This window comes from Myripristis murdjan, chromosome 19 (genome assembly GCF_902150065.1).
Source record: "Myripristis murdjan chromosome 19, fMyrMur1.1, whole genome shotgun sequence".
Classification (NCBI taxonomy): Eukaryota; Metazoa; Chordata; class Actinopteri; order Holocentriformes; family Holocentridae; genus Myripristis; species Myripristis murdjan.
Window position 1 is genome coordinate 14,478,644 of NC_043998.1, and position 25,109 is coordinate 14,503,752.

At 42.8% G+C, this 25,109-nt stretch overlaps 2 protein-coding genes across 2 annotated transcripts in view; one reads left to right on the forward strand and one right to left on the reverse strand.

The window, feature by feature from the left end:
• The first annotated feature begins 453 nt into the window (after positions 1 to 453).
• Positions 454 to 3,923, forward strand: LOC115377617 (cell death-inducing p53-target protein 1 homolog). Its single transcript, XM_030077483.1, has 5 exons — positions 454 to 993; positions 1,233 to 1,349; positions 1,921 to 2,106; positions 2,267 to 2,393; positions 2,649 to 3,923. The coding sequence occupies exons 1-5, from the start codon at positions 711 to 713 to the stop codon at positions 2,755 to 2,757; spliced, it is 822 nt and encodes a 273-aa protein (XP_029933343.1). The 5' UTR covers positions 454 to 710; the 3' UTR covers positions 2,758 to 3,923.
• Positions 3,924 to 3,942: 19 nt separating this feature from the next.
• The window catches only part of mrtfba (myocardin related transcription factor Ba), a 29,848-nt gene continuing 8,681 nt past the window's right edge, over positions 3,943 to 25,109 (reverse strand). The window contains exons 3-17 of the mRNA XM_030077482.1: positions 24,505 to 24,750; positions 18,846 to 18,911; positions 18,560 to 18,615; positions 18,170 to 18,245; positions 17,697 to 17,858; positions 16,980 to 17,155; positions 16,661 to 16,804; positions 15,955 to 16,202; positions 14,794 to 14,971; positions 12,917 to 13,990; positions 11,275 to 11,403; positions 10,535 to 10,684; positions 9,870 to 10,007; positions 9,594 to 9,654; positions 3,943 to 9,074 (exon numbers count right to left, since the gene is read on the reverse strand). Coding sequence (XP_029933342.1) covers positions 8,560 to 9,074; positions 9,594 to 9,654; positions 9,870 to 10,007; positions 10,535 to 10,684; positions 11,275 to 11,403; positions 12,917 to 13,990; positions 14,794 to 14,971; positions 15,955 to 16,202; positions 16,661 to 16,804; positions 16,980 to 17,155; positions 17,697 to 17,858; positions 18,170 to 18,245; positions 18,560 to 18,615; positions 18,846 to 18,911; positions 24,505 to 24,667 — 3,336 coding nt within the window. The 5' untranslated portion in view covers positions 24,668 to 24,750 and the 3' untranslated portion in view covers positions 3,943 to 8,559. The remainder of the gene's footprint in view (positions 9,075 to 9,593; positions 9,655 to 9,869; positions 10,008 to 10,534; positions 10,685 to 11,274; positions 11,404 to 12,916; positions 13,991 to 14,793; positions 14,972 to 15,954; positions 16,203 to 16,660; positions 16,805 to 16,979; positions 17,156 to 17,696; positions 17,859 to 18,169; positions 18,246 to 18,559; positions 18,616 to 18,845; positions 18,912 to 24,504; positions 24,751 to 25,109) is intronic.

The following is a 25,109-nucleotide window of genomic DNA, read 5'->3' on the forward strand; positions in this document are numbered from 1 at the left end:
AAATGAAGAGCAAAATAATAATGACAAGAAAAACACAAAAAACGTTCATTAGATAAGCATGAATAAAATTTGTCTTCACACTGGTGTCAACAACAAAACAAACTGTTGACAAAAAAGACACCATTGAACCCTGAAGCATTTTGCATTTTGGGCGAAATATTCAAATCCAAGAAGCCATGGCTCGCGTTCTGTATTGTGTGTTTTATGGAAGTTGCAGGAACCTCATTTGGTTGTGCGCTGGGCTGACACTGTTATCCAAAACAGTGAAGGCTGGCGTTAAATCTGCCACGCAGGTGGAAACCACACAGCACGGACACAAGCCGACTGACAGGAGGACAGATGGATGTGCATGAATCTGATTAACTGGTCAGACAGAGCATATCTCTCTTCCAGAGAAGATTCATATTCATTTTCATGAGTATTAATGGTGGAATATGCTTTGGTAGGGACTTGTGCACTTCCCTGCCTTGGCTCATCCTGCTGATGCTTCCTCTTGGCTGCTGATGGGACTGCAGCACCTCATTTTTTGGATATCTGATACAAGCTTGTGCTGGCATCTGAATTTGCTCCAGCCTTGATTTAAATGCAGTAAATGTTCTGGTTGCGAACCATTTTGAATAAGTTTGTGTTCCTGGTTGGAAGTGCTTCGCCAACGGCTTCAAAGAGGGCTTGATTCCTTGTTGAGCGTGCCTCCGGGTCCCAGGGCTGTGATGGAGCACCTAGACCCAAATGATGTGCCCTTCCAGGTCCTCCGGCAGTCAGAAAGCTTGGTTGTTGACGGACGATTCACCTCAGAGTGGGAGAGCTCCACAGAGGCCACGTCTCTGTCCTCTGATCCCAGGCAGGAGGCTCCAGAGCCGGGTAGATGTTACTCAACCCTGGAGGTCATCGAGCTCCGCAGGCAGCAGCTTCACAACAGGCACGCCATCCTGCTGAGCATGCACCAGTTTAGGAATAAAAACAAGGAAAACAGCAGCAAGACCAACGAGGAAAGTGAGTATTTCTTATCCATGAGAAGGGCAATATAATAATAATAAATATAAATAAAGACTCATTCCAAAACACATGCTGATGTACCTTTAGTGACCATATCTCTTTCCACAATGAAAGCTCAGTCAGTCAGTTTGATGGTAAAAGCAACTCTTCAGGCAAAATTAGTCAGTAATGGCACAGTGATGGTGTGAAGGTAGCTTTAAAAATGACCTCATGGTGAACTGTGTGGGCTGTCTCAGTGGCCGGTGAGGACGATGACCATCCCTGCGAGCTGGAAGCCATCCAGAGGGAGCTGGAGGAGCTGGCGGCTAAAGAGAGGGACTTCCAGCGGCACAAAGGCAGCAGTCCACATGGAAGTAAGCCCAAGCCCAGTGTAGATATTTTTTACCTGATGCTTCTATCAGGCATCATATCAGAACCTGTTTTGGAAAATTATTATGATTTTAACATTAAGTTTTAGTCTCCCCGCTTTGAACCTATTTGTTAGTGTTGGAGTATGACATCTAAACAATTTAATACTTCATACAAACCAATATGTTCATATCAGGGCCAGTAGAGGGTAAGATCACTTCAAAAGGTGGTCTGCCGCTTAATGAAAGTCAAGTTTGTGGTTCACAACTTCAAAAAGTTTGTAAACTCTTGGTCTTGTTATTTATTTATTTATGTATTTATTTATTTATTGTCAACTGAATTTTATTTCATCTTTTGCCAACAAAGTTTTCAATGTCTGTGTGACATAATTTTTCTGGCCTACTGTTTCAGGATAATTTATATTCTAGTCAATAATTAAAAAAGTGATAATTGATATGAGACACTGAAACATTTTTTTTTTGTTGTTGTTTTTTTAATTTGACACTCTTTAGACTTGGGTGTAAATATTATTGGTGTATTATTGTTATTGTTATTTATGGCATCCATTCCATATAGGTCATTTGGACATACATTCCCCCCCATACGAGGTTGATCATGTGACACGATATGGGGGGATCTACACGCTGCCGCCACCCCAGCTCCCAGGGGAGGAAGTGACATCAGCAACATGGGAGAGGGGGGGAGGGCCCAAACAGGAAACTGAGCCTGACGCAGAAAAAACAACAGACCCCGTCACTCCAGGTGGGTTAAATAAACTCACACACACTCTTACAGTACATGTAAGCTGACACACACACACACCAACTCGTCAACTCACTGGCATGCAGTTTCTGTGTTAGATTATATGTGATGTGCGTGTGTGTGTAGTCCACTAACTGTCCTTACCTCTCCTATGGACAAGCCGAAGATCTGGCCTTGACCTCAGCTGTCACCAAATGCCCGTCCTGTGACATGATCGTCACCACGGAAACCCACAGGAGAGTGGGTAGGACAATGTGGATACTTTGCTGGTTGTCATCCATGTTCGGGTACGTCCTCTTGGACCTTTTTCCTCTCTGATTGGTTGCAGAGACTTTGCCTGGTCAGAGTACTGGTTTGCAGAAGTTGTTAAAACTGAAGATGTAATTATAAATTCTAACACAAATATAAGCTTGTCACTACTCAAGTACTTCTATATCACGCTGCATTTAGATTTTAGGTATTAAAGCAAAGAATCTGATCCTTTGTGTACAACTTGGGGAAAAACCTCTTCATTGACTTTGTCCTGGCTGTCTTCCTGACAGGTGTGTTGCAGGCTGCTGTTTGATCCCGTTCTTCCTAAATACTCTGAAGGACATCGATCACCGGTGTCCTGAGTGCCACACAGTCATCAATACCTACTATCATCTCTGACATGGAGCTACCCTGGTTTGACTCTCACAGACAGCACAAGTCATGACTGGTGTACATGATTCTGCCCTCTGTCCACTTCTCTGATGCCTTTGACTTGTCTTGGTCCTGATCTTGGTTTCTACTGGCCATAACTGGATGTTGGCTTCTCTAAAAATTTTAAGATACACATTTGTCCAGATCAAGATGACCTTTATTTTCTACCAGCACTACAAACAATATCAAGAATTATACCTGTGTATAGCACTTAGCAGCCCTAAAATGCCTATGGTTTGGTAAGCTGGTGGTTGAGGGGCAAAGGACAGAGAAATCTACATTTTGTTTATGCTTAAGCATTGCTGATGGAAAGGCTGTTTATTGCCTATTTCATTTTTTGTCTCAGCTGTGACTCACGTTGCTCTGGTCTCTGTCTTCACTTGACTCGGAATTGACTTGGATTTGACCAAAGTGGTCTGGCCAGCAGCCTCGGTGCAAACTCTCCAAATGCTTTGACTGCCTTGGTACCATCATGTCAGTAACCAGAACTCTTTTCAACAGACGAGAAATGCGTCCATCAGCTGTCTGAAGTGATATTTTCACCTTCCTGTAAGACTGATTATGAGTCAGCCTCTGTTATGGCCTCTGCTTATCATAAACCTGGTGCTTACTTAACTATCTCCTGATGCGGACTGAAAGATCTGGGATTAACACAGCTCAGTTTGATAGTGAATGAGCAGACAGTAGCAACTCATGTAGCAACTACTACAGTAGCAACTAGTTCTTGACCCCCAGCTGTTTTTATTTTTTTTTAAATTTATACTGCTTAACAGCGAATCTATTAGCACTTTCATTCAAATCTGATGGGTAATGGTGATGTGCTGATACTATTCCACAGTATTATGGAAATGTGTTAGGTGAACGGGAATGTGTCCCGGCTAATATGCAAACATTGGTATACAGCCCAGCAGAACAGGCAAAAACCTACTTTTATTATCACATCTGCATGCACTATCACATGATGCAATGCCAACAGTGTGAAGGAGGTGGTTTAGATATTACTGAGCTTGAGAGTATAATGCAGCTTGGTTCCTCTGTGTCTGTATACATACAATTTTAAGTTGCTCTTTCATTATAATCAATTCTATGAATACAATTAATCAAAACAAAGATTCTAAAAAAAAAAAAAAAAAAAAAAGTTATGCAGAGTTCTTCACAGTACACCAAATTTTATTGACACATAAAGGCATACAGTACTTTGTACATCTTTTGAGTATTTACAAAATAGAGAGAGCCCATGGATGTGTTACACATGTATAAAAATATGCATTACATCTATATAAATATGTACACAATGTGCAAAACATATGGCGTACAAACAAGAGGCATGGCATGGGTAGTGGCATGAGAAGAGGGAGAGGGAGGAGACGCCGCTACAACAGATGTTGATCAGCTGACATGACAAAGAACGACCTCGATGCCTCCTCTCTGCTTCTACTAGTTTAGTTTCTGTGGATCTCTGCATCTACTTTGAAGAGACATTGTGTACAGAGTTCTGAGATTCAGCTCGTCCGCGTTGAGGTGAACGATAAACTGCTCAGGAGAATGAGAACTAGCAGGATCAGAAGAGCTGAAGTCAAATACAGTGGGAAAGCCCACGTCACTCTGTCAGCTTCTTACACTCTGATGAGTAAGGAACTGGCAGAAAAAAATTTGAGGAACCTTTAGGGGTTCTTCTGATTGCAAACATAAGGGAACCCCAGAAGGTTCCCTGAGGAACCCCTTCATACAGGGCCCGTGAACTCTGACGGCACCTCCACAAACCTCTAACATATCAGGGTTATTGTATTAACCCTTTAGAGATATGAACCGCTCAGATATGAAGTGCTTTGACTGGAACAACTTATAAACTGTTGTATTACTTTGTAACAAAGGCTCTTATGTTAAAAATCAAGGCAGGATCTGACATACAGTACAGTATATCAAAAGGAGAGCAGCCATTACACTTATTGCTTTTAGCTGTCCCTGTCTGGCCAATCAGTAACCACGGTGGCCAATGGTAAGAAGTGTCACATGATCGAGAGGAAGTCAGTTCTAAAATGATACAAAGCATGTAAGTATGTAGATTCACTGTGCTCAAGAGGTTTCTGTATGTCTGATATGAAAAGTAAAAATAAAAAATTTAAAAACTCTGCAAACCAAAGATATACAGATGAAAACTTTCTTATACAGATTTTACATAATATGCTGAAAAAAAGATTAACTGTATTTTTTTATACACACCTTCCAAAAAAGTGATAAATAGAAAAACAAAGTGTGACATTAAAAGATACTTATGGTGATAATATGTTCCACTGCCGCTTTTGGCAACAAAATATCTACTTTGATAGCACTAAAGCGGACAGACTTTAAAAAAACCTATTAAAAGATCTCCTCTAGAAAATGATAAGCAAGAATCAATAACTGACCCTTGCTGTCCATCTTAAATTGGATTTAAAAAAAAGAAGAAAAAACAAACAAATCCTCTTGCAGCAATTTAGAACAAAAAACTGATATACAACAAAGCTCAGAAGCAGACAACACAACACAAGCCTTTGATGGTACACGTTGTACAGTATGTGCAGTATTTGGCATTATTCCTTCAGGTGGTCAAGCTCATTGGATCACAATGCAAGCGAGATCCTATCTGGGGACATTCAGACTTGCCCAGCTAATGTGTTTTGGCCTGATCTGATGATTAAAGTGTAATTGCGGCAACAAAAGCACCATACTTCTTTGTCAGACAGTAATGACTGCAAGGGCCCTGCATTTTTCAACATCCAATCAAAAACCAGGGATCTATGTGCTTATGTCGCCCTTAAGTATTGCCAATATGAGCAGCACGTCTGCATTTTACAATCAGAGACATTTTGTTATCAAAATGCAGAATAACAGTCTCGTTTTAACTTTTTGTTGATAGAAATGACCCTGAAATACCAAAGCTGTCACTGAAAATGTGCCACAAGCCACGACAGAACAATCAGAGGTGTCGCCCTCTAGTGCCCATGGACATGATAACATAACCCAAGTGGTCAAATGTAGATGAGCTTTCATTAAGGATTAACTGATTAAAAATGAGAATTTTAAAAAATCCATAGTATTCCAAAGTGCTATACAGTAATTCTGTACCAATCCCATACAGTATTGACCAGAATATCTGGACTAAGATACTTTATCAGAACTCAATATTTAGGTTTGACATGGCATAGAGTTGACTAAAGAATATAACTTTAAAAGGTACAATCCATCAAAATAAACCTCTAAACCACGTCAGCTTTATAAAAAGCTATGCTCTCTTTACTCTCACGCCTCACTGCATCAATCAAACCAAAAAAGGTTTCTGTGCGCTTTGACTGTATAACACCAACCAAACAATACAGATAAAAACAGTCGTCAGAAGCATTTTTAAAAAGTAAGGTTCTGAATATGTCAACTGGACAGCAAATGATTTGGTTTTATCGATATTAATAAATTTAACTGAATATCTTCAGACAACTTGTGGGAGACAGCTGAAAAAGAGCCTGCCGCCCCAAAATAGCCCGAAGATTAAACATGAACACAATCATGCACACGGAGACACGTACACAGATGTACATGCAAAAAAGACAGGAGGACAAATTCACACGTACGCACATAAATCACCATGCTTACTTGCCCACATTCTCACTCTCTCACACACAATTACAAGGGCAGGAAACTAATTTCTCTTTCAACAGGCCACAGTGGCTGGTGCAACCCAAAATTTATCAGCCACATAGACAATTACCCCAGCCAAATTTTGTTCCTAGACTAGAATAAGACCTCCAAATGATAGCTGCTTACCTGCTAAAGAGGCTGATGGAGCAGGCTAACTTCTCAGCCACAGGCAAAATTTAACCACCATTTGTTCTGTGGCTAGTAATAAAGTAATTTCCCACCCTTACAGACACAAAGTGCAGAAATACTTTTAGGACAGCTAGATATAAAGCACACCCTCTCTAAAGACATCATTATGCCTCGCTATAATTTGTAATCTCTGCAGCGTGCAAGCAGTTCACATCTGTTATCGATGTGTGCCTGCATGCCTCATACACTGGCATTTTGTTCCCTTGCCACTGTTGTATGTCAGTTTTCTATCACAAGAAAAAAAAGCTGCCAAAATTGTAAGTAAAGTCTTATTTTTTTGATCAGTTTGAAGATACATTCATAATAACTTGGACAATAACTGCAGGATCTCTGGAGCGAAGGAGCCAGCAATTGGCCACATGGTCAAAATTAGATCATTAACGCTGATCATGATCGTGTCGATCATTTCGTTTCAACAAATCACCTTGGATAAGTTCACATTTTCTTGTTCTGAGGTGAATGAGGCGCTGTCATCAGATTTCTCCGCCTCTTTAGTGCATAGCTCTCACAGAAATGAAGGAGCATCCTCCAGTCGTCACTTGACCGGAGGCGAGTCTTTATTCCTAGAGTCAGTTCACTGGTTCATCAGTTTGACCAAAGGGCCATGATAGGTCAGAACAAAAGAGTCTCATCTGATGCAATGTATCAGACTAGTCAAGAACAACAGACTATAATCTACGCTCTATTCTGTAGTGAGAGGACCAGTGTGAACTGAGGCTCAACCTCTTTTCAGATAAATGTCTTGGTTGAGGAATCCCTTTAGAATACTTCTTAGTGTTTGACTAAGTGCGTCTGGTTTTGAATTGTAAAGGGAACTGACTGCTCCGGCTGTACCCCAGTCTGCAGACGCTCCTGTCCAGCACTCCAACTCCAAACAGGCTCTAACAACTTCTCAAAGAGTGACAGCACTTGGACTGGAAGCCGGTGCTTCCCCAGGCCAGTCAGTCAGCGGCTGAGGCTGTGGAGACATCATGAAGCTATAAAGCACTGATGTCCCACACACACATTAAAGTCTAATCCTAGACTGGAGCTCATCTCCTGTGGGAATCCAGCCCTCGATCCATTCCCTCTGGTTTTCTAGTCCAGCGCGAGGCTTAATAAGTCTGCAAACTTTTCAGAGTGGCACAGAATTGTTTTGTTGAGCCCACCAGCTTTTATAACCTAGTATGGCACAGTATGCTTCGAAGGAGCAATGGCTATCAACTAGGTCCAGACCCTGCAGTTTTTCAAGAGGATCTCTACACCTTTTACTACTGTGCAAACATTATAACACAGATTCAGTCTTCAACTGTCCAGGCCAGGCTTGTGTGCTTTTCTCAACACCAGCCAAACCTCTAGTAGAAACAATCGGGCAATCTCAGCTACCCCTAATATTCAGACTATCCTATCCTTGTCAAAGTAAAGTTTTACAGTTGTGGTTTTAACAGTATTTACATATTCATTTGGCTCGGTCTCCTCATCACTAAAATCATGACATTGTAAAAGTCTACTCCTTGTTTAAAATCCCTTTAACACAATTCCTGTGTGTGACTATGATCATTATGATATTTTCCTCAGCCGTAATACAACCTTTTTTTTTTTTTTTTTTCCTCAACTAAAGCTGTGCAAATTCTTGCCTGTAGTTAAATTTGAATCAGTGCACTGCCTAATTCGTGGCCCATGCTGTAGTATAGTGGGAGTATTAAAGACTATACTGTATGGATACTACTAAAAGAGATATGGCACAGAAATGCCATTTTTCCTCCACAAAAGAGATACTGGTTCTGATTCTCCCTAACACCTTTCTAACCATTCATTTCCCTCTCTTCTTCCATCCATCCCTCTGTCCTGGATCAGCTGCTAACCTCCATGCTTCCTTTTGCCTTTTCATCCATCCATCCATCCATCCATCTGCCCATCTGTCCTTCAGTCCCAGTGCAGCTGCAGGTCGTGAGTATCCAGGAGGTCCGCTGGCATCCCCAGTGGTGTGAGTGCCCCTGCGGGACCTGGAGGCATGGTGAGGTCCAGCCACTCCATGTTGTCCAGGGCCGGGTCGGACAGGCCCATGTTGATAGAGGATGGGGGCGAGGACGAATCACAGAAGGACAGCTCCGACGTGTCCATGGGGGAGTAGGGTTGCTGGTCCATCAGCTGAGCCTGCAGCTCCTCCATCAGGCACAGGGTGCGGGGGTCCGACGCCGGGGAGGTCCCGGCCAGCGTCCCCTCCAGAAAAGCCTCTAACTGGTTATCGGTGGCCAGTGAGGAGAGGCTGGGCAGGCTGGGGTCTGCTGCGGGGCTCAGGGTGGGCAGAGGGGCCAGCTGGATCTGCGGAGGCGGCCGGGACAGGGCAGTGCTGACCGGCAGAGTGGTGATGTTGGCCGTGACGGGTAGGGTTTTAGGGAGAGACGCTGGAAGTTCCTGCTGGATAAATGGGGTGATTTCTGGGCAGAGGAGAAGGCACAGAGTGTGAAACATTGATAGGGTACCATTCACAGGTGTTTTGAAGGCCTTTACTATATTTTTGAAATGATGCTGTCAATAGACAATATTATTTATATTAATCAAAATAACCACACAAGGTGACATTATGTCCCTCACAATTTTACGCAGGGTAGGATGGACAAACCCCAGTCACAGCATGTGATCATCATGAGACACTAAAACTAAATAAATAAATATAAGAGCTCTTTAAAGCACCCATTCAATGACAGGATAAAGTCTTATCAGAGTACAGTACAGCCTTTAAATGAGAAATTTATTTACCAAAAAATGCAACAACTAAATGCAAGACATGCCCACCTGATCTCTGGTATTCACTATAAGGCCATTTTTTTTTTTTTTACACAGACCTGTCCTCTCTTTGCTCTAGGTTGGATTTCTGTATACTGTACTTGGTGATACTAAAGAGAATGTGTAAAGGTCAACTGTGTGTGTGTGTGTCACTGTGGGTGCTGCCTTACCTCCACTCTCTATGAGGATGTCGAACAAGTCATCCATTTGCTGGCTGGTTGCCGTGGGAAACTGAGAAGAGAGCCAAATGTGGAGCTGTGAGACCAAAAGTATAACAATTCTCCAAGGCTGTTGACTGAAAACTGACATTTCTACATTTGTCTGTAGTTTGAGTGAAGAACTAGAAACAACATCCATCAATCTTTGGGTAGAGTTACTGCGCATGTGTGCTTGTGTATGTTGTGGCAGTGTTTTTGCATATATGCGAGTATGAGTGTGCATCCAACCTGTGAAATGTTGTTGACCTGCTGATTGCGGGTCTGTTTTACGGCCTCCTCGTAGCGGGGGGGCTCTCTGGTTTTGGGAGGCTGGGTGACCAGGGAGGTGGGCTGGAGGATGAAGGTGGGCTGGGAAGGAGAGGGAGACTATGGGAGAGAGAGGGAGAAAACACAGGCACATTGGGAATCAAACACTGAATACGCAAATGCTTGTTCGCACGGTCAACATGTAATTTGGCCGTTAACATGCTTATAATCCTGAGCTCAAACATTAAAACAGTTCTAATTGCAATGATCAGGGTGAGGCTGGGAACTATGGCTGTAGATCAGCTGCAAGAGGGCTTCTGAAGTCATTAAAAACTGCAAGCTTTCTTTTATGTTTAGTGCTGCTTTAGTAATCCTTTAATGTCAGCTTCACCCAGCAGAAGCAATTATGTCATTGTCAAAGACATACAAAAGCCCAACGTGGGCGGATTTCAAGGAACTGAAAGGACATTTGTGTTCAATGTAAGGTATGTGAAACAGATTGTTGTGCCAAAGCTTGACGCCAGCTAGCAATGCTCAATCATCTCAAAACACACCCAGGTATTTACAAGCAATGCAGATGGACTGAACCAAACCAATCTAGTCCAAACTCCCCTTCTTATCTCCCCTGAAATCCTCAGTTTCAGTACCTTCTGCAGGGGTCCATTGGAGAGGGTGTGGTTGGGTGAGGCCCGTGGAGAAACCTTGTTGTCTGGGGAGCTCAGGAAACACTGGGGACTCTTCTCAGGCCTGGTCTGGTTCTCCACACCAGTGGGATTGTTATTGCACACTGTCAAAGTCTGTCAGGACACAATCAAAGAACAATGTTGAACATGATGGAAAATTTCTGATTTTACCAGCCCATGTACCATGTGTTTGATTCTATAAGGACTTTTCCACAACTTTCGATGTCTAAAATGTTGAATTTTCAAGACCTACACGTTTTTTTTTTCTTGACAGTAATTAAAGTTTATTGCAAATGATAAATTCCTTGACTTCCTCTGTCTGGATCAGAATTTCAAAGAATCCAGTTCCACTTTCCAGAAATTCCATGACCCTGCAGTTTGGCCAAAAAGGATCAAAAACACTGAAATGACCTAAAAATATGAAAGGAAAAAACATTTTATGTTATGAAAACTATACTGATTATAGACAAGAATTTTCTTCCCTTGTGGAGCTGCACTTTCATATGACATGAACTACACAATCATCTTACGTCATCTGAAACATGACTATCTAGTAAAATGTAAAAACTGAAGCTGGTTTTGGGAGTCATGAATGGAAAACCATTCTCCTTTCGAGTTATGCCCTTGGTATATTAAATTTTGCCATGCCTGATCTCGGAGTAATCATGTAATGTGGTAACAAGAAGTGATGCTGTGTGGCTGACCTGTAGTAGCGGGTTGTGGTTGGCTAACTGCTGGGTGGGTGCCGTCTCCATCTTGGTGCTTGGCAGCTGGGAAACTGAGGCTTGAACAAGGCCTGGGGCTGGATTTGACCCCGCAGCCTGTAAAACAGGCTGGGATTCAGGGGAAATAAAGAAATCATAAGAACAGAGTTTTGTGGACCAAACCTGAGTCTGCACATCAAAATCTGCAACTACAGTTTGTCTCATCACCTTAAAAAACATTTAAACACTGAATGGGTCAGCACTAACGCTAGGGCTGTGATGGTATGGATTTTTTCTTACCACGGTGAAAAGGCAACGAATCACCACCAAACTGTGGTGTCATGCACCCCACCCCATTCTCTTTGAAAAGGTAGTACTAGTGCAATCTTTCCATCTAAATAGTTTGATCAGTCTGTTGCTCTTCAACCCAATGCAATGGGTTTTGTTTTGTAGAGCTCAAACTGTCAAAAACATGTGAAAAACTCTCAAACGCTCTTTCTAAAAACAATCACACAGACACCTGACATAACCCACAGCCCTTGGGGGCAAAGAGTTTTGTTGGGAACTACCTCTTGCTCAAGGATTTCAGCAAATGTATCTATCTGTCCCAAATTCACACAGCTTGAGCGCGGACAGATAAAAATACTAAAAAAAACCCCAAAACAAAACAAAACAAACAAAAAAAAACAAACACTTAATTCGGTCCCTGCGTATTGGGGTGTTAGGAGACAGGGAAGATCACAGCAAACTAGAATCCTCACCAAATCACACAGAAACTGGATGGACAGATTGTACTAGGGGTCAGGGTTTTCCCTGCCATTATAAGAGTGCAGTGCAGTGCAGTGTGCAGCTCCCAAGTTAACTTAAAAAGAGACATGAAAAAAAAAAAATTATATGCAGCACTCAAGCTAAAAAAGTCTACCCGATAAAAATATTTTGCCTCTCAGTCTGTGGACGTACAGCCTCCAAGGACCCACAGACCCTCGCATGAATGCAACAAAAATCAAACATGAACTAGATTTTTCCAAAGAGAATACGTGTGCTATGTGTAATGAGCATGCCTGGCCTGCAGCAGACTTGTATCTGGCTGGATGCACATCCATTACCCTCCATGTGATGTGCACTGTGTTGTATGGCTGTGCTGACTGAAGGAAGGACGCTGGCAACTACAGGTTGGACATTTAAGAGAAACAGTATGGTGGTTGTGTCTCTGTGCAAGTCAATAAAAATAGAAATGTTCTGTAACATGCAGTCTCTTTCACACACACGGGTCATCAGTCTCCTCTTCTAAGTTAGCACAGTGTGGACTGAGAGCGGTGCAGTATTGACGTCCAAAAATTGTGAACTCTTAAAGTCAGAGTATAGGTAGTAACACTTCGCTTTGAATAGGTGATAAAACATATCCTGAATGTAAACACAATTCTTCAATATTTATCAGGATTTGGTCAAACATAGAAATGGTCACATAAGTAACTGGGTTGCTCATTTCTCTCTCTCTCTCTTTCGTATTCCCTCAGCAACACAGCGCCTAAGCCCTCCAATGAGGCTCCGAAATTCCTGGGAGTCTTTTTTGTGTTTTGGGGGGACTAGTCCTTTAACAATACTACAGCACATATGATGCTGGAGGATGTATCTCACATACCTGCAGGCTGACAGTGGTGGTTGGCAGCTGGATGGTGGTAGCGCTGCTGGGCAGAGACACCGGGACCAGGATCTGAGTCCCAGGTTGGCCGGTGGTGGTCAGCAGAGTCTGAGGCTGTCGCGGTGAGGTCAGTAGGGTCTGGGGCTGTCCTAGCACGTGGGACACCCCGCCCTGGTGGCTGATAAAGAACTGCTGCAGGCTGGGGGCGGCCTGCTGGGACTGGGGCTGGAGTTTGGGACTTCTCTGGGGCTGGGAAACCATCTGCGTCTGAGAAACTAGCTGTGGGCTGGAGGTGGCTTGGGGCTGGGCCTGGGGCTGGATCTGGGTGAGGAGTTGGGCCTGAGGCTGAATTTGGGGCTGTAGCTGGAGTGGCTTGCCAGGAGAGACAGTCACGTCCTCCAGCTTCACCACTGTCGGCAAGGAGCTGAGGATAGAGCTGGGGATGGAGGCAGCTGTGGATGAACAGTTTGAGAGGACTCTACCCTCCATTTTGACCACATTTGAGTTGAGGACAGTGGGCAGAGAGTTTATGGCGCCGGGTATAGGTGTGAGTTTGGGGGAAACAGACATAGGGTCAGGGGTGGGACCTCCTTGGCCCCTCTTCTCTACCTCAAGCTGCATCTTCAGCTCCTCCACAAGCTTTTGCTCCTGCTCCAGCTTCCTCATCAGCTCTTCGATCTGCCGCTCTTTCTCATGGAGCCTCCTGTCCTTTTCCTCTGGGACTTCAGGAGGGGGGAGTGGTGGGTTCATCGTCTGTGGGTCAGACGGAGCCTCAGTCATCCCTATGTCCTGCTGGAGTGTGGAGGGCTCAGAGGGAATGGGTGAGACTGGTGGAGTGGAGCTCATGCTCTCTGGAGCCCCCTGCTGGGCAGAGAAGAGCACAGCAGGAGTAGTGTTGGTGGTAGTCACCTCCATGGGGATGGAGGAGAGGGTGGAAGGAGCAGAGGCAGGGGTGGGGGTATGAGTAGAGGTGCTGGGACTGTCCTGAAAGGGCTTAAGTCTCTCTATCAGGTCAGTCTTTGTTCCAGACACAGGTAGGCCTCGCAGCTTCAGCTCCATTTTTAGCTCAGCCACCTGGAAAGATATGAAAACTATCAGTTCTAGCCTTATAAAATAAGAGGAACAGAGTTAATTCAAAGTGCTGGTGCACAGCCAGTATGATAAAAATCATGATCACTGATACCAATACGAATTCACCTTTTTGTGGTGAAGCCTTAAGTGGTGGATTGTGTTTGTGGTGTTGTAATTTTTCAGTAAATTTCCCCCCAAAAGAGATTTCCTTCCTACATGTTAAAAATTGCATTTTTGACCATGACACTATATACAAATTCCAAACCAGGGACGACATGGCCATGAGGCATTTGAAATAGCATTTGGCCTCCGCATTTTGCATCGGCTTCTGCATTTTAAACACGTATCTATCATCATACATTGGTTTTCAAGATCGGCCAAATTGGAGACCACTGACTGAGTCATGTGTAATGAAAATCGGCCTCTTGAAATTAGTGGCTGATACAGACAAACTGGCAGTTGCGGCAGCTTTTTAAGTAAAGAAAGCTTCTTATATGAGATGACTAGTGGAAGTGATCTCTCGGGTATTTTTGCTCTATGAAACCACAAAAATGGCTTTGAGCAATGGCTGAAAATGCGGCACAGCTTATTTTTGTGTACAATGGACAGCATCCTATGAAAACATTCCTTTACTGGCTGTGTAATATCCTGGTGCAGTTTGGTTGTTGAACAGCTGAGCAGTGGGCAGCAGTCCCTTTAGCCTCTGATTGTTGTACAATTTTGATTCTGAGCAGTTGAGTGGGCCATTTCAAATCAGAGGGGTCTGCCATCCCTTTTGCCTCTGATTGCTGGTACAACTGAAATACCTTCATCTCTTCCAGGTTGGCAGGCAGGATCCCTGGCTTGCGGTTGGACAGAGAGTTGTTGGGCCGAGCCGGGGTCGGGGCCGGAGGCAGAGGAGGAGGAGGAGGAGCCGTGGGCAGGGAAACCATGATGGATGTTGGGAGGCTGCTGGCACTGCTGCTCTGACCTTCTGCCACAGGTCTGAAGAGAGAGAGAAGGAACAAAAACAAAAGAGAGAGAGAGAGAGATGTGGATGAAGTTGAGGTCACTGTTGTCTGAGGAAATAATATCATACATATTTTCATGTTACATAAAGAAGGACAGACAGAAATAGGAAACAGAGGAAGAGGGAGGGCAAATCAAAGAGAAGTGTTGTAATTTGGAGAAAGAGAAAGAGAGAGAGGGAGCATAAGAGAGGAAATCTGTTACCAATATGAACAGAGTGTCCATCCTGTGCCCTGCGCCTCACTAACAAAGCCAGTCAACCAAATGACAATACCTGAACGCAGTTCAAAGCGAGTTTGGCTGTGAAGCCACTCAGGGAACATTTATGAAAACAGCAGCTGGGGAACAACATCCTGTTGGTTATTAATATCATTAGAGGGACCGTTGTTATTGGAAACTAGCTAATGGCCCTCTGGGTCGTTGAAAACAATAATATTTGGCTTACTTCTCAGGCATTGTAGGACAATGATGGTGTGAGTGGGCAGAAAAATAATGTGGAATTCAGAGGCATGAGTCAAGCCTGGCCTCTTTAAATGCAATTTAGAGGAAAAAATTATCCTTGAAAAGCTACACTGATCAGTTGATATACCTCAAAATGGTTACAGGCAATGTGAATATAATACAAACACGCATTATTTGCTTTAGGTATTTTTAAAATGCTCTTTTTTCAATGCATATTTATTTGTGAAATTGTAACTGTAGTAAAGCAGCTGTTGGTTTATATTGTAATTATGCACATGTATCTCATTTAATATTTTAATGACCACTTTACACAATTTGCTTGTTTATTCTATCCAGTAAAACAGAGAGGTATTCAGGAAGGACACTGGGTTTCTTTGGGTTTGGATGCTACAGCCTGGTATTCATGTTTTTTTTTTGTTTTGTTTTGTTTTGTTTTTTAATAGTTGAGCAGGAAATTGATTTTTGGAGGTGTGAGTTTTTTTTTTTTTTTAACATACTTGAGTGGTGCAGGTAATATAGTCTGGTAGTTGTAGTGCTGCTGCTGCTGGCTAAGGATCTGCAGCTGGAGAAACAGCTGCTGCTGCTGCAGTAGTCGAGCATAGGATGAGTCCATGGGAGCCTCGCTGGCGTCCTGCTTCTGGTCAGGGGGAACATACTGGTGGTACTTCAGCTTCTTCACCCTGGGTTTGGGATCCTTGCCCTTCTTACTGCGACTCTTTTCTGAGGGCTGCTTTGGCTGGCTTTGCTGTTGGGGGAGGAAATGAGAGCAGACTTATCATACAGACCTGGTATTTTTTTTTTTTTTTTTTGTTAACAGCATCATACTATTCACATGCACAAATCATATTTTTCTTAAGGTGAGTCAATGTATGTAAAACAGAAGCTGATGCAAAACATGGAAGTCAAGTATTATTTGTCACAACCTTGTTGCATTCTTCATCAAATCCATCTAGAGCGTAAGCCTTTTGCATTGTGTAATTTTATAGGCCCAGAAGGTAAATTTTTTACTGTGCTGTGGTGTTTACTTTGACTTGTTTTCATTTTTAGAGTTGTCTGAGGGTTCCAATATTTTATTATTCTATACCATGCACAGGCACTAAAAAAGGTATCTGCACTGGCCATTTCTGACAAAAACATAACAGTGGCTTGGTCCGAGCAATCCAGATCAGAGCATCCATAGTGAAAAGAGTTTGCTGTCCTTACTTTGACCAATGTTGGGCCTGGTTTTGAGGGAGTGACTGTGGTGATTGGATGAGCCAGGGTGGTAGCTGGGCGGCTGGCAGGCTGCTCATTAGTGGACAGCACTTTCAGAAAATCTGTAGCTGCATGTGAAACAACTGGAGGGGCCTGAGGAAACATAACAAAGAGACACTCATATCTGCAATGCAGCCACTGAATAAACACTGTTAAGTTCAACATCAAACAATGTTATGATGTATCAAAAACCTTTAGGCCCTATCAGGAAGCAGCAGAGGCTGCTGGAATATACACAAACAGCTGTATTACTAATGTTGTATCTGACCTGCAGGGCAGTGTTGGGGAGCAGTGGCAGTGCTGGAACTGGAGAGGGGGTCTCGGGTGCCCTGTTCTCCCCAGGTGAGGGCACTGAACTCTGGGACTCCTGGCTGGCTGGCTGCTCTGGGGACAGGGCGTCGCCACTGTCCTCATCCAACACCTTGGGGTAGTTCACCTGCCCCACTGAGAATAAGATAGACATGAAAGGACACAGTGAGATCATAGGAAATATTACATGAGTTCTGTTTTTCAGTCATACTACTTTTTTAACTGCCTATCATGTGACTCCTCAATTCTCTATGCTGATCAAACAAAATCTTTTTCCTTATTTTGTTTATTAAAACAGAAATGCATTTAAAACATGTCCTGTACAATGTACAATGAGTATAACACTGTTAATGATGAAGAAGTGCAATTCCATACAAAGAGGGGCTTTAAAGGACAGAACAGGACAGAAAACAAAATGACAGTCCCTGACCAGAAACTGAACAATGGGCAAACAAAAAAACAACAACAAACAAGCTAACCAATGGAGGATTACAGAAATGTACACATTTTAATTTATTTTCTTTCCTCCACTGTGACAATTTTTTTAATCAAAACAGGTCATAAACATTCCTTCTTGATTTGTTGCCACACTTGCTCCTAATGACTACCTACTGTCAAAATATTTAAATACTCAAATTTGGCCCATGTATCATCACCTTTCCCCCCCTTCTCTCACCGATGATGGCCTCTTTGAGGCTAGAGTCCACCGGCAGGATGTTTTTCTCCACCAGCTCCATGGGACCGGGGCGCTGGGCGATCTTCTCGTTCAGGTTGTCAGCCAGTCTGGCCCTCTTTAGTTTCATTTGGGTGGCTTGTAGGGACGGCTCTGCTCCCGTTTCTACAAAAAAAAAAAAAAAAAAAATCACACATGCACACACACACATCACAAGATATCAATACACTGCGGTGTGTAAAAGAAGCTTAGAAGTAGCTTTTCAGTGATTTATTCCACTGTTAATGTCTAAATTTGTACCCTATTGTTTCAGCTGCATAATGCACAACTAAAACTGTACCTGTACACATTATTTAATACAAAGTATTAATTCTACATATATACAATCAGAAATTTCTGATTTCAGTGCTTAAAAGGTCCAAGGTGATCACAAGCTAAATCAATGTGGATGCAACTAATAAGTGTAATATTGGTACCTTGGAGGATGTGCATCCTGACCAGCTCTGCTCTCTCTGGACGACTGCGGATCTTATGTTTCAGGAAATTCTCTGTCTGAAGAAAGTAAAAAAAAAAAAAAAAAAAAGCATGCTCAAAAAAACTTTCTATTTATCCAAGGTCTTGTTTACAAAAACTTACGAGAAATCACAGCCTATTCATTGAACACATTTAAAAAATGTTTTAGCAAAAGAAAGTCTTTATCAGGGTTGCAGACATTCAGCTGCAGAATAGTTTTTAATGCAAAGAATAAAAATACATTTCAGAGCATGTGCTGTGAAGTATTGTTTTGCAGCAACTCAATAACCTAGGAGTACATTTCCATTACCTGGAAAAAATTTAGCAACTTATTTCTAAATCGTGTGCCTTACCCTGGCTCTTTCCAAGCTGCGGATCTGCCCATGGAAAGCGGCTGGGCTCTTCAGAGCTGCAACAGATACAGCAGTTTCATCAATGCACAGGTCCAAACACAATATGCTACTGACAAATGATGAGCCCCAGATAAATTAGGTCATATCAAACATGTTTATTTTGTCATTCTTATCAGTATGAGCAAGGGTTGGCACTTTATTATTATATGCCCACCCACACTAATTCAGCTTCTCTGTGCTGAGGCTACTGTGTGAGTAATGGCTGGCTGGCAGTACTGTTACTCACGTGGCATGATGCCCTGGTCCACCAGCTGCTCCCGGGTTCGCCGCTGCTGTAGCCTCAACTGCAGAACTGAGGAGAGAGGGCAAAAACAGAGTTGAGATGAGTTATTATGAAGGAAAGCCATTTTGATTTTAACAGAACATAAAGGGAAATAAGAAGTGGAAAAAGAAAAGAAAGAAGGGGGAAAACCAAGAAGAGGAAGGAGAAAAGCTGGAGGAGAAGGAAGAAGAGGAGAGGCCAAAAGAAAAACAAAAGGAGAGTTGGTTACCCACAGAAGTGGCTGGTAATATGGAGAGACTAAATCAGCTGTGAAACTGATCAGCATTTGACTAGTTTTTTTTTTTTTTTTTTCTGCTCTAATAGCATTGCCAGCCTGTTGCATGGGACGGGACAGCATGTTTTGGTCAGTTTCCGCCCCACATGACTTTCCAGCAAATTAGCCCAAAAAGCCGAGCCTGTTGCTGCACTACAAGCTGAGGATAAGACAAAGACTGATCAATGCACCAGATGCATTACTATCCCTTGTTCCATCCGTCCCTACAGTCTGACTCATATTTCTAAGGAAAGAGGCTTACTGGGTGTCATTGTGGTTATACGGTTGGAGCAGATGTTTGGATGAATTAAGCCAAGGACACCTCCAGAACAAATTAGCCGACTTGATCAGAATTATCAGAATACCAACTGTAGAAAAGAGGAGCCTCACCTGCTCTGAACCTGCTGGTGCAGTCGGTGGGAGTTTCTACCTCCATACAGGCCATAGTCTAAGTCTGAGAGAACCACTGCAGCTCCACACTATACTACAGACAACTGAGCCAACAGCCTCAAACACTGCTGAGGCATTAACCCTTCTAGTCCAAAGGTAACTGGATAGCAGTTAGCATCCTTTGTGTGTAGCCAAAAGCCATACTCCATCAACCCAGCGATGAAAATCCACAGGGCAGCAACACCTGAGAATTACCCAGGAGCACAACTGTGCCCGTCCTCTCTTTCTCCAGCTCTCCCTGCCTTTTATTTTTCTATCATACAGCCACGGCCCCCTCCTCCCCTCTCTGACTCTCACTTCTCTCTCTCTCGCTCAGTCTGTTTGGGTTGGGTTGTTTGTCTGGCTGTAAGCGATCCAAACGCAGCCAGATGCAGAGGACTAGACTAGTTCCTTTTAACTCCCGAGGTGCAGGAAAGTGTCTGAATCAGCAGCCACTACAAATCTGAGAAGAAATGCAAACTGCACCATCAATCTAAAAGACCAAGCTAGTGGCAACAGCAACAAAAAAGAATTTGCACTAGGCAAGGTTTTTCCATAAAACTAGCCTTCTTACCAGCCTGAATCACAATGTCAAGCTACAACACAGAAGAGCATCCCACCTCCACCAACTGAGACACCATGTGCTCCCCCAATTTTCCCCAATGAAATTCTGGTGTTGGGTATATCTCTCCACCCACAGGACGTGACTAAAGAAACTTAAGATTGATTCACCAATAATCATCTTTTTAACCTCTTTCATCCTTTTGGTATCTTTTAGTATAAACCACTACAGACCAGCAAGGTCGGGAAACGGAGAATGGAAGTGATCGGCAGCACCTTGCGAAAAATGTAATGTTTTATTCCAGCTCTAACGGCACCATAAATACCAAAAAGCGGATGCAGTGACAAACATATAATGGCTATAAATGAACCTCAGGCAACATTCAATACTGCCTGAAAAAGCACTAAGCTAAAAATGCATTATATATCTACATGTCCATTTATTACCATTTATCATATGTTAGTCAGTGCCTATCATGTGTTTTTTTTTATTATTATTATTTTTGAAACAGTAAGAGCTGGTATAAATATTTCATTTTTCACAAGGTGCTTCCAATTGCTTTGTTTTTTGTGATTCTATCTTGGGCCCCTTGGAAGCCGTTCTCCAGCTGTTTTTTACATGGGTGCAATTTAGTGACACCATGTCACAGGATTTCTGCAGACTGATGCTTACGTCTTGCTGCCATTTGGAACTGCAAACATGTGCAGTTACCTACTGCAGCCTAAAAACCACGCTGTAAGATAGGCTACACATCCTTGAAATGGATCACAAATCTGGACACCATTCAATAATAAACAGTTGCAGTAATCTACACAGTGTGGTCATGTTTGGTGAGGGTGATTCATATAGACTTCCTGCCATACTACCCGGTCATATTGTCCTGGACTCTTCCAGGAAATGCTGATCAGGCTGACAAACACACACTGACCTGTGATCTGTGCAGGCTGAGGAGGAGGGGTGGATAACATCACTCTGTTTACTCAAACAAACACGCACATGGTGGGTTTGTAAGGGGGAATACAGATATAAGCACAGTCCCTACCTTTAGACAAATGTAATGACAAAGCCTCAGTCTCACCTGCAGGCACAAAAGGCCAGAAAACCTTTGCGCCACCAACCACAGTTGATTACAGATTTTGAAGGTTTCAGAAAACTAAATTTTAAGACCGTTTAAGGCTACCTAGAAGTGAATTTAAGACCAATTTCATACCGTGAAACCAGGAACAAAAAGCTGACAACATACAGTTTCCAAATGAACATCATGTTCTGAAACTACAAATGGGCAGTGCGAGAAAAAGGTCAACAGGAAACTGCTTTATCTGCCATGACCAATACCACACAGTGTTGCAAAATAAAGCCTCAAATTACAGTATTTAAGAAATTTTAATATTTTTATTGCCTTCAAGTTACATAATTAAAATATTATAAGACCTTTTAAAAGACCCACAGACTATTTACTATTAATATTTTGCACCTCAAATGTAATTTTCAGTGTAGCAAATGACTTCTGATGGTGGCGTAGTAGAACAGACAAGGTTACCAGCGACTGGTTGCAGCTGATGGTATTTTACCCCCCTGACATGAACACACAACCAGAGACCTCACACCAGGTCACCTTGCAGGAAGTGTGTGTTTGTGTGTGTGTGTGTGTGTGTGTGTGTAACATTTTGATGAAGATGACATGTCTTCCCCTCATCTGTGTCGCAACATAGCTCTATTTCCCAACCGCTGAGCTTGAAATGAATAGCTTAGATGCTGACGACAGGGAAGGGTGTGTGCAGCCATCCATGACGCTGGCCTATTTTTGATTGTCTGAGTAGAGATTTCACTCCCAAAATTAACTCTAATACGACAGCTGCATAGGAGTCAACGTATAATGGAGACAGCAGTTACGTGACTTCAAGAATATAAAAAAAGAAACATATAAGATATTCACAAGCAACATTCATAATTTACTAACCTTGGCAATTCTGTGTCTACACCTCTGGTCACTTTAGCAAGTAAGCAATCACAAATACAGGCCGTATTCAGCTTTAAATGTCCGGTAAAAAGTGGTTGTGGAATAAGATTCCACTGTAGCCAGGGACAAAAAGTCCAACTATGGATGTTTAATGGCTGATAATCCTGGAAGGAAAACATTTTGGATGTTATTTTTACAAAAAAACAACAATTTCATAACCTTACAATACTAATGGAAATTCAAAATATCCTGGTTTGAAATTTCTTGTGATAAGATCGAGCAGCAGATCTCTGATGTCAACCCCTCATATAGTAATACATAAAAATTTAATATAATAATATTTTAAAAATAAAAGACTAAACATTTTTAAAAACAAATCAATAAAATAACAAAAAACAACTATTTGTCTTAAAAATTTTCAACAACTATATAACACTTTGAAGGTTTTGGAAATTTGGTGATTTGGTCATTGAAGTGACATTTAAAATAATAAATAACACTCACACTTCCTTTTTTTTTTTTTTTTGTTTACAAGTTCTAATAGACTGCAATTAATCAGCCAAACTGAAAAAATAAAGAGCATCTCTTGCCTAACTGTGTGTATGCCTGCCTTTTGTTTTATAGATTTGCACTCCCTCATTGTCTTGGCAGATTCCCCTGCTCTCCAACACCTCATTTATTTCAGATTACAGGCTACCTCTGACTCGCCAGGCCCTCTCTCTCTTTCACACCAGCTTTACAACTCTGATTCTGCCTTTGACACCCAACTCTGCTGACAGACCGACACTCAAGTTCTGCCTCTCTCTCCCTCCAGGCCCTTGGAGCTCCAGCCTCAATGGCCTAGACAGCCAAGCGGAGCTCCAAGGCGGTCCGGACTGTCACGATGGCGGACAGATAAACACCTGCGTGTTAAAATGCAATTTGAGAGAGGGGGGGGCTCTGCGGTTGGAGAAGGGCTGGGGACAGCTCACATAGGGTGGAAAGTATGAGCCACAGCGTATGTGTGTGTTCTCTCTGGAGGAGGGGAAATGACAAAAGCCAAAATGATGAGTGGGTGCTACTACTGTTGACATTCCTCAGACTTTTTCCACTGTCAGACATTTGACTCTTCTGCTCTCCTGCAGGCACCAGCGACAAACGTGCACAAAGTCCAACAGACATCCACAATGTTTAATCCATAGTGCTTCAGGCTTGGAACAGGCTCTGGCTAAGACCCTGAGTTTGTTCACTATATCTGATAGAGTAGAGTGGGCTTTTCCAAGGAGGGTGATCGATATCGCAGTGACTGAAAAGGGCCGACTAAGTGATCTCCCTACGCCATCTAAGCCATGATTAGGAACTGGCAAAACCTGCAGAGGAGCTAACCCGCCTCTAAAGCCTGGTAATCGCATGCACATCCATCAGTGTCTGAGTCTGTCCCGCAGCGCTGCCAAAACAACATCAGAGTTGTGTGAGTGATGAGGAGCTAGCGTGCGAGCTGGCTAGCGTGATGAGTATAATTTCCTCATGCGCTGCATAGAAGAAATGCAGATGGGATTATCAGGATTTGACAACTCATAGTTTTATGAGGCTCCGTTTATAACTGATTGGTTGATTGAGGGAGAACGTGTCTGTGCGCATGTTTGACTGAGTGAGTGTGTATGTGTGGGTGCATATGCTAGTGCATTGGTAAAGAGTGTGTAGGCCATCTACCTATACAGTATACGTCTGGCAATACCAGGCATGAGAGAGAGAGTGATGACCGATAGATATGTTGGACATGATCCCAAGAAGGAGAGTTACAGCAAAAGGGGATAACAATCTTCTTGCTTGCTGACTATTAAAGCTGAAATCCATAATGTTTTGCAATTGACGTATCATTATAATTATTATTATTATGTGCCGGTGTTGTATGATAACAGATTTCAACTTTATGCTTTATTTTTGTGCATTTGCATTATTTGATGTTGGAACTACAGAGCTCTGAAGTGACAGAGGCAGACAGTTGTATTAGACCCAGCATGTACCATGTTTGTTTTTTTGTTTGTTTGTTTTTTTAATCTGAGCAGAACAAAACAGATAAATACCTCAAATTTTGCACATTTAATTTTCAGCTTGAAAAGGGAAAAAGCAAAACTGCGAATGTTTTACTTGAACATTTGACCCTGCCTGAATAAAATTTACTTCAGTGATACATCAGTGGCTTTTTCACCCTGTCTGAGCTTTTGTTGTTGTTCAAGATGATAACTTGCCACTACAATGCCTCCTCTTCGCTGATACTTTTCTACTTTTCAAACTGTGATTCAAACACCCTACCAACTGGCAACTTTTTTTTTTTTTTTTTTCAAGAAGAAAGAGAGCATTAAAATTTTTGTTTTCCAAGACTTAACAGCGGGCCTGTACAACAGTGCATTCTCACCGTTCTTGCGTTCATTGAGCGGAGGCAGGTTCTGTGTGGGCTGCAGCGACAGCTCCTCCATCTCATGGGTCACCGCCTCGCTCTGGGGACTGGGCACCAGCAGACTCAACATCCCACAATCCCCTCCTGCTCCCAGCAGCCCCTGGGATGCCTGGGTCTCCATCCTGGCTCAGGAGGAGACGGGGAGGGTCGGGGGGCAAAACAACAGTTGTGGGTTTCCGTCCCTTAGGATCGTCTCGGCGATACCTGTGTGGATACAAGAGGAAAGAGCAAAGTTGTTGAGAATGATGATAAGGAGAATCATGAATTTGAAGACTCATAAGTGCACTATTCCTCAATGAAGAAATTACACAGGAATATGTCACTCAAGGATATTTTGCAGGCTCCTCAGCAACTCCAGTAATTCAGAATAATAATCATCATCGTGTTGGCATGCCTACTTTGCCCAACTGGTGAAATGCTAAGGGTGGCATTTCATTTCAGCCATCTGGAAGAGCTCAGTCCCTGCCCATATTATTCATTAAAACGAGCTGGGCTGGCCATTATGTGAAATAATCACTTCAAACCACTGCTCATGAGAAGCAACGCCAGTCTGTGGATGAATG